The sequence below is a fragment of the Fukomys damarensis genome, unplaced genomic scaffold, assembly GCF_012274545.1.
Source record: "Fukomys damarensis isolate Sample0158 unplaced genomic scaffold, DMR_v1.0_HiC HiC_scaffold_34, whole genome shotgun sequence".
Classification (NCBI taxonomy): domain Eukaryota; kingdom Metazoa; phylum Chordata; class Mammalia; order Rodentia; family Bathyergidae; genus Fukomys; species Fukomys damarensis.
Genome location: NW_022900946.1, coordinates 25,081,705 through 25,093,216, shown reverse-complemented (window position 1 = coordinate 25,093,216; position 11,512 = coordinate 25,081,705). Strand labels below are relative to the sequence as shown.

At 43.5% G+C, this 11,512-nt stretch overlaps 1 protein-coding gene across 4 annotated transcripts in view; it reads right to left on the bottom strand.

Annotated features, from left to right (window-relative positions):
- Pi4ka (phosphatidylinositol 4-kinase alpha) overlaps positions 1 to 11,512 on the bottom strand; it is a 149,265-nt gene that overhangs the window by 78,239 nt on the left and 59,514 nt on the right. For all 4 annotated transcript variants that reach the window (XM_033758643.1, XM_033758640.1, XM_033758641.1 and 1 more), the window contains 5 exons: positions 10,901 to 10,996; positions 10,350 to 10,533; positions 9,822 to 9,925; positions 7,145 to 7,313; positions 4,407 to 4,457 (listed from right to left, as the gene is read on the bottom strand). In XM_033758643.1, coding sequence (XP_033614534.1) covers positions 4,407 to 4,457; positions 7,145 to 7,313; positions 9,822 to 9,925; positions 10,350 to 10,533; positions 10,901 to 10,996 — 604 coding nt within the window. The remainder of the gene's footprint in view (positions 1 to 4,406; positions 4,458 to 7,144; positions 7,314 to 9,821; positions 9,926 to 10,349; positions 10,534 to 10,900; positions 10,997 to 11,512) is intronic.

Here is an 11,512-nt window from a genome sequence, read left to right as displayed (position 1 = left end):
GCACTCTACTGAGAGAAGACCGTGCAAGACTGAAGCCGAATCTTCCTCTCACATTCTCAGATTCAGTGAAGGGTGACACTGCTGATGACCCACTCCTTTCATTCTTTCTCCTATGCTTCAACAATGTTTTGTTTTGTCTGTGGTGCTGGAAATGGAACCCAGGACTTTGGGTATGCTAGGCAAGAGCTCTAGCTGTCACTGAGCTACATCTCCACCCACTCTTTTTTTTCTAGTGCTTGTCCTGTTTTTCATCTTGTTGGTGACTCTTGCTCCCATTTCTAAACATATTTATCTCAAAACTCTGCCTTAGGAAGCCATGTGTAATGGTATACTCCTAGAGTCCTAATACAGTCACGGCAAAGACACTACTACCCCAGGAACAGAGGACAAACAAAGTTCTGGGCCCTTAACTGTTATTCATTAAAAACATGCTTTGTGTTTTCTTCTGAGGCAGTCAGAGCCTTAAAGTGGGTTTTACATCATAATTCTCCCTTTGAGGCTACAGATAGGTTACAATGAGCAACTAAAAGTAGAACAAAGCTTGACCTTAATTTTGTATACTTGCACATTGAGGCCATACTCTTAAGTGAAATAAATAGGACAAACATTTATTATCCTTTATTACTTAAAACTTTGGATATAGGTATGGCAATCATTCAGGAAAAGTTGGCAAAACACAGTGTATTAACCCTAAATTTATCTAGCCTATCTCATTCCCCTTCAAGACTGAGGATACCAAGGTAAGAATAACTAATGTAATCCTCAGGATTTGCAGGGACTTGTCAGCTTTGACAATGCCCAGGTGTAGACCCCCCTCCCTGGAGTGATGACTAGAAGTCTCCAAGCGCTGTCCTAAACCTGTAGGAAAAGCAAGGCTTCACATGACCAAGACTACTGCAAACAAAGACAAACATTTCATGGGAACAGTACTGCCCCTTAAGCCATGAGGGTTCCTCCCAAGCTACAAAATTAGGAATGAGATGATAATCAAACAGACCCCAGCAACCAAAATAGTATTCCTAAAATTGACCTCCACTCTTTCGTGAATGGGCTAATCTGACCCACTGCTTCATATTTATGTTCATTTTAATCCTCAAACTTAGTCCTTTTCCCTATCTTTTCTTACTTTTCATCATTAAGAGACCAGCTTGGGGCCAGGGATTTAGCTCAGTGGATCCTCTGACTGCCTCGCAAGCACAAGATCCTGAGTCTGCTCCCCAGTACGAGAGAGAAAGAGAGAGAGAGAGAGAGAGAGAGAGAGAGAGAGAGAGAGCGAGCGCAAATTGATTTTTGACAGAGCTATGCTGTTTTACTTCCTCTTACTTCCCAATTAAAGCTTTTTCCTGTAAATTCAAATTGCTGCTTTAGTTTTAATTTCCATTATCAATAAAGCATGCTAGCCAGTGACAGTACCAGCAACTTAGGTGGCTTATGCAACAGGATTTCTTAAGCCCCAAAGTTTGAAGCCAGCCTAGGTAACACAGTGAGACTCCATCTCAAAGAAACACAAACCTCTGTCACCTTCCCAGAAAGGGAATGGTTTCTCTTCCTGCCAACCTACCCTTCCTCCGCTATAGCTGATCCACACCCCTTTACAGGTCACAGTCCTCCAATCTTCATCATTTTGTTCATTTATACCCACCTCGAATCCCTCCAATTCCCTATTATAGAGATCCATTTCTCAAGGGAGTGGAGTACTAATTCAAAGCACAGGCTCAGAGCCATGCTGCCTGGATTTGAACCCTGGCTCTGACATCTAGTAGCTACTGATTTTGAAAGAAGTTCTGTGCCTCACTCTCCCTACTTGTAAAATGGAGATGGGAGCAGCGACTATCTCGCAGGTTGTTGTGAAAATCAGCTAATGTCTGAAAGGATCCAGATCGGTGCCTGATATTTTTAGCAAGAGCCAGGTAAAGATTTATCTTAATCTAAGACAGTGTCTCACCTAGAGGCTCCTGAGGGGCCCAGGATAGGCTTTCCCCATTTAACTTTCTAACGTAAAATTTATTTTTCTTTTTTGTGCTGCTGGGGATTGAACCCAGAGCCTCATGTGTACTCAGCAAGCACTCTATGACTGAGCCACACTCCCAGCCTAAATGATGCATTTCTTTTTTTTAGGATGTTATCATTTTATTTTCCCCCCATTAAGTTTACTGGTACATTTAAAGCAAACAATACAGTTACATTTATCATTGGGATCTTGTACCTTTATGTCTTGGTTCTTATTTTTGCCCCATACCCCCTGCCCTCCCTTCACCCCCTTCACCCTTCCCTGTTTACAAAATAGATGCATTTCTATGGAAAGGGAGTACATAGCTTTCAAAGGGTTCATGACCCAGAAAATGTTAATCCACAAACCTCATTGAGATGAAAGAGCATGCTGTTCCTAAGCTTTTGATAGTTCATAGAAAAGGAACCAGAATTTTGTGTTTGAACAACTTTATAAATAAAATTTTGTTGATATCTGCTGCAGAGAGAGAGAGAGAGAGAGAGAGAGAGAGAGAGAGAGAGAGAAATGAAATGCAGAGAAAAGAAGGGGCAAAAAGGGAAAAAGAAGATGGAATTAATAGGCACCAACTGGGACAGACTGCTCAGAATAAGCTGTGAACCCAGATCCCAGGCCATGGGAGATGAGCAGAGGGACTCCTGGGAGTTAGGAATACAAGTACACAGCTTCTCAACTCTGGTATGCCTCTCTGTGTATGCATACCACTCTCGCAAGAGTGCGGATTACAATCTTGCTTTCACTGCCTCTGGAATTCAATTTTTTGGGGGTCTGGACAAGTAAATTAATTTCTCACAGTAAGTAACCTATCCAAAACCACAAAAGCTGCCAATTACACAAGGAAGCTTGCTCTAATTATAGTATAGGGACATTTTTTGAGCATGCAGCGTATTTTATTAAACCACTATTTTATGACAGTGGCATGCTGAGGTCTCTGAACTTTAGAGAACTTTCAAAATGCTTGTTGGGTAAGGTGGCACATGCCTATAATCCTAGTACTCAGAAGGCGGAGGCAAGTCTGAGGCCAACCTGAACTACGTGTCATGAACTTGTCTTAAAAAAAAAAAAGCCTACCAATGACTAGATAACAATGAATGTAATCTAATCAATGATATTTCTGTGTACAAAGCTGCAAGACAAAGATGACCAAATCTAAGCAGGAAGGAGCCTCAGAGAACGTATGACTCAACCTCCCAGAGATTCTCTCCAGGTTCTCAAAGTCACTAAAAAACAGCTGCCTTAGGACCAAAAGCCAGGCTTCCTGCTCCAAATCCAAGAGGTCTTTTATTTATTTATTTATTTTGTTTGTTTATTTTTTGAGACAGGGTCTCACTATGTAGCTGAGGCTGACTTGGAACTCACTATGTAGCCCAGGCTGGTCTTGAACTCACAGCAATCCTCCTGCCTCAGCCTCCTGAGTGCTGGGATTATAGGCATGTGCCACCACGCCTGGCTCCAAGAGGTCTTTTACTCAACAAAGTAGTGACACTGCATTCTCAAAGGTCCAAAATAGTATATCTTCCTCTCAAAAAAAAATTTAAAAGTATTAAAAAAAAAAAAAGCCACTTCTGGAAATCAGTTTCTCCGCAGAAAGTCCAAGGGGTAACTACAAAGCAAATGAAGGAACCCATGAACCCTGTGCTCTTTGTTAAGCAACAAAATCAAATATTTGTTTCCTCCCCCATAATGTAACCATTAACTTTTGTTAAAAATATAACACTTACTCTATTCATATAAAAGCTTGGATAGGGGTTGTGTGTTTCTGAGCTGTCTCTGATAACTATTATACCTGCACTGATCCTGCACAGAGAGGCTCAAGTGTTCATGCACCTTCCTACGTGCAAGACCAAGAGTCCAGCCTTGGCCCTTGCAACCCTAAAACTCAAGGGCTCCCAGCAAACTTCATTCATCATTACTTCCCAAGAGTGCAACCCACAGGAAGGTTTTTTTATGCACTTATTAAACTCTAAACGACCATCTCTAAATACAAATGAACATTCACAGAAATATGGTGTTCAAAGGTCCCGGAACTCACTGATTTTTACCCCCAGTCAGCTTGCTATTTGCCCAACGCCTGCTCCTTCATGGAGTCTGCCTGGCTGATCTCCCTTCAACAGGGCCTGAGAGTGGCTTGGGCTTTCATGTCCTTCACCTCCTATGTCACCAGCCCTCTCTCCAAGTAGTGAGTTCCCTACCCAGATGGCCAGGAAACTTGGGTAGGACACGGAGAGACAGAATGATACTACCGGGCTATCAGAGAGCTGGGGGTGGCTGAGCCAGCTACAAGTACAGAACCACTGGGGTCTCTAAACAGTATTATTCAAAGGAATTTGCTGTGCATCACTCAAAACATGAGGGCAGTATCTGGCATGTTTAAAACATACAATTAATGAATACTCACCACGGCTATGACAGGAATAAGCACTCCCAAGTTTCCTGCACTGCTAGAAGCCTAGAAAAGAACAGAATTGATGTCACTAATGAGCCTATGGTTATTGGTGGTGTGTGTGTTGGTTTTGGTTTTATAAGACAGGTACTATTCAGCTTAGGCTGGCCTTGAACTCAGCGACCTTCCTGCCTCAGCCTATGTGTTCCTTTTCTTTTCTTTTTTTTTAAGTGTTAGATAAATCTAGAATTCCCTAATCTACTAATGTAAAATAAATGAGAGATATGTTAAAAGTATGAAGATGCCCATCCAGTGTATTTTCCAGTATATGCTCCTTTTTTATACTGGGAAGTGAATCTAGGATTTCAGCCATGCTACGCAACTTTACTATTGAGCCACACCCCCGACCCTAGCATAATGCTAACACCAAAAACTAGAATCAACTTAAATGTCAAATATAAATCACTGATTATATAAATCATATTTCTGAAAATGCCACGGCTATTAAGACAATTTTCTAAAAAAACAATCACCTTGAAAAAGTGCCCAGAGCAAATAATAAATCAGGATATAAGAGCACGCTATGATTCAAACTCAATTAGGTAAGAGACATGCAGAAAGAGTTATGGAGGAAACATGTCAGGATGCAGCAAATGTTTTATCTCAGTAAAAAGATTATAGGTGCTTTTTGTTATTTGTTGGTTGTAGTAGTTTTCTACAAATAAACATAAGTTCATTCCAAGTTAGTGAAAAGCTAGGTGTTATTTAATCCAGTAACTGGCTAGACACAAAAATGCTGCTAAACTACAACAGACACTGATTTGTGAAACAGGCATAAGCACATTCAGTTTAGTTTCTGTATTTCCAATAGTGGCCACAACTGAGGGTGCTGTGTCCAGGCCCTGTCCTCAGTGCTTCCTGTGCATTAACTGCCAGAGAAAAGACTCACAGAGTGGCTTGGCAGGGGCAGAATTCTAAGATCCATTCCCTGGGCTGGAGCCCATGAGTAATGCCTCTGCTCACTCCACTCTGGGAATCAATGGCCTCAGGGCTGCCAGAAAGGAAACAACCCAGGTGTCTTAGTTTAATTTATTACCACAGCTTGTTGTCTTCAACAGGGGTGAAGACATCATTGCTGCTCCAGGCTCCCCTTACTTTGAGAGGTCCTAGCTCTGCAGGAAAAACCCAGCAGCTGCTCAATAGCTGCTGAAATAACTGCACTTGCTGAAATAGAAGCTAGACTCCAAAGAAAAGAAGTCACAGCTTTGTATCCAGTTCACAGAAAAGGGGATCCTTGAGTTGCCTTCACAGCTGCATCCCCAGCCTGTGAATGAAACACTAAATCCTGAGAGTCTTAGGATAGTAAAGAAAGACATAGCAAGAGGAGGCAGATGAGAATAACCTTGGGTCCCAGGAGTCAACTTCTGGTGCACTGGGGCCCAGATCCCAGGAGAGGAAAGGCCATAGCCTCCATCTTCTTGAGAGCTTAGTAGATCCCTGTATCGCTGGCACATCCCTTTCACCCTGATGCCTAAGGCCCTGCTATAAATGGGATACTTTTTATCACGTGCACTAGAACGGCTCTATCTTGCAAGACTTGAGAAATTTATCACCAAATCACTGTTGGAGGGCCCAGCAGAACAAGGCTGTACGAGGGCCAAGGGGCTTGGGATCCCTTTTTGCACATACAACTTCCTCTTGACCAAGACTTTCCCATGGAGTGCTCCTTCATGCAGCTGTCAACTCCTAAAAGGGGCGTTCTTAATAAGCCTGGTCTGAAGCGTCCCTCTCATACTGCCCTGTTCTACTTTCCCAGGAAGCCCACAAGCAGGGACCCTGCCTGTCTAATTCACACTTCTGTAACCCTTCACCGGGAAGAAGCCTAGAATTGCAACCCTGGGTGAAATTCCGACCACTACTTATTCCTATCAATAATTTCAAAGCACAGCCCTAACTGTTCATTGATGCATTGGTTACAGCTGCTTTTAGCTACCACATTCAAGCTGAGCTGTTGCAACAAAGTTTTCAGGCTTACAGAGCCTAAAATATTTACAATCTGGCCCTTTACAGAAATGGTGGGCTGGCCCGAGCTGCAACAACACCTTGTACACGGCCAGTGTCTAGTTACTATCTGGGGAAGGGGAATAAGAAGAAACAACATAGGAGGATGAAAGTGGAGACTTCCCATACTGGAGGAGGAGACCTCCTCTCTGTCTCAACCCACTCATCCTCCATAGAAGTCACAATGCTTTGCATGTCTGAGGATTTGCCTTCCTTGGACAGTCTGGAGTCAAATCTGGTGCTTTTCATGTCACTGTGTTCAGTTATAGTCTCTTAAAAGTCTTACTAGGCCTAATCACAGCCCTTCCTCTCACCTCCCAGCTTCTGAGGATGAGAAGAGGGAGTTTAAGGGAGAGCCCATGCTAAGGTGCTGTCATGCTTGTCACCTAGGTTAGGAGAAGTAGCAGCCATGAGCAAACTGCAACCTGCTAAGGAAGCTGTCCACCCCAGAGATAGAATTCACTCCCTTTTTTCTTGCAGTCTCCAGATGCATTTAAGTCACCAACAAAGAAAGTGCTGAGGGGGTTGGGGGGTATAAAATAAAATTTATTAAAAGTAAAAATTTAAATTTTAAAAAACTACCCCAAAAAAGGGTCACATTTATTTCAACCAAGACAGTGCCTCAAATCTTCAGCCTTAGCCAAGAGGGAAAGAGGTGCTAACAGAGATGGGGCCCACTGTCTCCTTCCTACCTTCAGGGCAGGCCCTTTTTCACTCGCCCTCTCGCTGGCTCGCTTCCCCTCCAGCCCCAGCTGCACGAACAACTCCAGCAGGTTCATGAGCAGCTCGTCCACAAGATGTTCCTCCTGGATGTTAGCTGCGATGTTGGCCAGGGCATTAATCACCGCCAGGGAGCAATGCCTGATGAGGAAGGAGCAAAGTAAGAGCCACTGCCAGGCTCTCAATTGTGTCCAGATGAAGATGCTGCAGGGATGAAGTAAGTGGACTCTGAATGTGCCCAGCTGCCTCATCACGTTGCTCTCAGTGCTGCCTATGAACCAAAGAACCCTCAAGGGTAATGAACATGCCGTCTATGTGACAAACAGTCCTAAAAGAAAGTGAACTGTTATAAAAATGACTGCCATGCTCTCTCATGAGGTGAAGTGAGAGCCTCTAAGGGTCTCAGTTCCAGGAATCTCTACACCAGGGACCTGTGAAGGGCTCAAGACATTTCCTTCTGAATATCAAGGGTCACTGCACAGCTGAACATAGAAATATGTATTCCCAGACATTTTCTTCTTGAGCCTTGCTTTACCCCTCAAATCAAGGAGTGCCTTAATTCACCATTTACAACCCATAAACATTTCACCTGATGATCAGCTTATCTCCAGTCCCCCAAACAGGTGACAGTAATACTAACTCACACAGACACTCAGGCAGTGCTTCAGAGTGCTGGGACAAACTGCCTCAGGTTTATGACCAACCCCTCGTCAACGCCAGAAATGAAGCTGGCACTCTGCCTGAACCAGCAAGGCTCACTAAGCTTCTGAGGTCCTGGAGGTAGCCAAACTCTGTCACTTCCATGCTGCATAACCTTGAATGAGTTGCTTGAGTCTTTGAGCCTTAGTTTATTCCTTCAAAAAACGAGGATAGTAATTCCCTCCCCATAGGCAGCAGCAATTTTAAACAGCATATGAAGCACACAGCACACTACCTAATCCCTGAAATCAGAAAGAAAATGGCAGCCATAACAAAAGGCACTCACTTCCCAGTTAGGTACACACCTGGTAAGTCAAGGGCAAACAAAACAAAGGTCAGCAAATGCTTCCACTGGGGAGGAGGAGGACAATCATTTTTGATAGCAGTAAGAGACAGGCTTTATGGAAGAAGAGACAATGTGAGCCAGAAGGTGAAGATCTAGGAGGATGGAGACTAGAAGGTACTATGCACAGCAAAGGTTAAAAGCAGCAAGATAACATGAGGGGCACAGAAGGAAGGACAAAGAGCAGGAGGTACCAAGCAAGGATGACCAGTGGACAACTTTCAGAGCAAGGAAGCAATGTGGGGGGAAAGGTGCTTTGGCCTGAGTGTCAGTACTATGGCAGAAATCAGGACAGATGGAGGAAAGGGCCAGTGAGCTTGGCCACGTTCCCAAACCAGTCCTTACCTTGCTGAAATAGGCAATGAGAAGGCAATGCAGTATGATCATTCCTTACTATGCACAGGGGACTGGTTCCAAGACCCCCACGGATACTAAAATCTGAGGACGCCCAGGACCCTTACATAAACTGGTACAGTATTTCCATATCGCCTAGGTATATTCCCCTGGATGCTTTAAATCATCTTTAGATTACCTATAACACCTACCACAATGGACATGCTATGCAAATACTTGTTATACTGTATTCTTTTTTTTTTTTTTTACTTTTTCTCACATATTAGACATGAGTTTTTTTGTTTTGGGGTTTTTTTTTTTGTGTGTGTGTGTGGTACCAGGTGCTTGCAAGCCAGGCTAGGTGCCACTGAGCTAAATCCCTGGCCCTGTTATGGTATATTCCCTAAAGAATATATAATGACAAGAAAAGCCCTGGACATGTTCAATACAGGCGGAGCAGTTTTCTCAGCAAATATTTTCCTCTGTAGGTGGCCACCAAACTGACTTGGAGAGAAAAAGGCCTGAATTTGACAGTCAAGGAAGGAAAGCCAAGAACAGTAACACCAACAAAGGGGATCTCTTCTTCCCTCTGCCAGCTATGTGCCTTTGTCTGACTTCCTTCCCTCCCTGTCTTCTCATGCACTGACCTGGGCAATGCTTGCGAGATCCTCTAAACATGGAGCTATGTCCCTTGCTCTAGGCACTTCCAGGCACAGACAAAAAACAAATATGTATCTCTCATTTGCCAGGAAAAATTGGTCACACTTCATACAAATATAAAATGCTAAGGATATAAAAAGCTCATTCCTTTAGACCCTCCAAATGCTACTTCTCTGAACATAAGCAAAGGAAAGCATCAAAGACTTTCAGATACATAGCCCTTACTGCCTGGAAAACTACCTAACGTCCAACCTTGGGGCTGGTTAGATAAATTTTGGTAGAGCTACACACGTAGCCATTAGAGGTGTCTGTCACACAGGGGAACGTTTATGGCACAGCTGATGTATCACTAGACAGAGCCAAATCTCCTGGAAGTACAGTGTGAGCCTGTTTAGAAAGGGAGGGGTGGGGATGGTGCCACAGGCACAGAGATGCTCAGTGGTCAGTTTCTTGAGGTAGCCATATGTGAGTTTTCATTTCCCACCTTGTGTGTACACTGATTGGTAAAACATATAGTGCGTTTATAAGAAGGAAAGCTTAGTTCAAAGACAAATTCCCAAAGGGAGTTAAATACTGTCAGGATCCAAAATAACAATGAGATACAGAAGAATTACCTATAGCCATGATCTTTGTAATCTTTGGTGGCTGAATACACAACCGAGCTGGCCTTTACACTGATCTGCTGGAAGAGATTCCACACTTCCTGATAAATGTATTGCTGGAAGAGAGCAAGAAGCACGGTCACCATACCATGACTCCTTTACCAAGCTTCTTCTAGAACACAGAGAAGGCCCTCCTATCATCACCCAGAGGGAAAGCTCTGGAATCCTGGTCCATGAAAGACCATCAAAGGCATCCATCTCTAAACATTTAAGCCAACCTCAAATTAAAAGCTAAAAGGGAAGCACTTCGATTCAACTCCTATTTATGTCATTTACATCGACAAGATATTAGTTTGAACTTGCTTTACTGAAGCATTCATGGAACTATTACACTATTCTCACTATTCAGTATTAAAACAGCTGAAAGCATTTAGTTTAGCTGCCAGATAAGTTTGCTCTGTAATTTTACATGTCTTCAGAGGTTAAGGAAGCTTGTACAGGGTTTTATGGCTCTGACCTCATTGTGGGGCCCTTTCTTACATTTCCAGTGATAACCAGGCAGCCCAGCTGGTCGATGATGAGCACGTCAAGGGGTGAGGGGGGTTGGCAGAACTTCTGCTGCAGGATCTGCAGAATCGGCTCCATGACTTTTGGAGTGTCCCTCAGAGCCACTGCGATGTGTCCCAAGGCACGGATGGTGTGGTCAGGAATCAAGTGTGCATCCCTATAGGAGGGAAGAACAGTAGCACCTTAGGAACAGTCCTCTGGCATGAAGCAGTGAAATAAAACCCAGGGGCAATGATCTAGACTCCAATTGCACCATAGACTTCAGGAAACATTCATCTGAAAATGATAGCCTGGGACCTTTAACCAGCAAAAAACACAAAGCCCGGGCACTACACAAGAGACAGAGGTTTTTCTCTAGTCCTGTACAGTGGTTCCAGGTGTACATTCCGAGGTAGGCCACAACTTAAACTTGTAACAAACCCAGTAGATGCCTACACTGTGTGACCTGGAGAGCAGCACAGATATGCACAATGGCAGTTGTCCCACCCCAGCCTGCAGGCTGTCCCTGAGGGACTGGAACATACTTGTCACTCTCCTGGGAGATGTAGAGCCGGTTGGACAAGCTGGCCAGGAAGGCCTCCACAATCACTGGATCTACTGTCAAGCCAGCCTTCAGGCACCTGAGCAGTAAGGAAACCCATGGTGACATTATGTATCAGAACAGTGAGATGGGGCTTTTCAGTTTTGTTTTTTCTTTTTCTCAGGCCAACAACACTGAGAAAATGATTCTGAAATTTCTACCCCAAAAATATGAGTGAAAAAGCATTACACAGAATGCAAAGAACTGCTGCAGATTTTGGCACTTAATAAGTATCTCAGCCAGAAACAATAACTTTGCCCAGAACAGTTTTCTTCAGAGTATTGTACTTACTCAATTCCCATTTTAAACGTCTTATATTGTTCTATAACAAAGTTATAGTGATTGATTCAAAAGACAGATAGATGATCCCAGTATAGCTAAGGAACTTATTACTACAATTATATATCAAAGGAGTTTATGCTTTGTTTTGGGGGCTGAGGGCTGAACACAGGGCTTCACAAAGGCTAACCATATACTGTGCTATTGAGCTGTACCCCAAGCCCTCTCAAGACTTTAATGGTAAAGAGAAATGCTTATATTACATACATACATATAT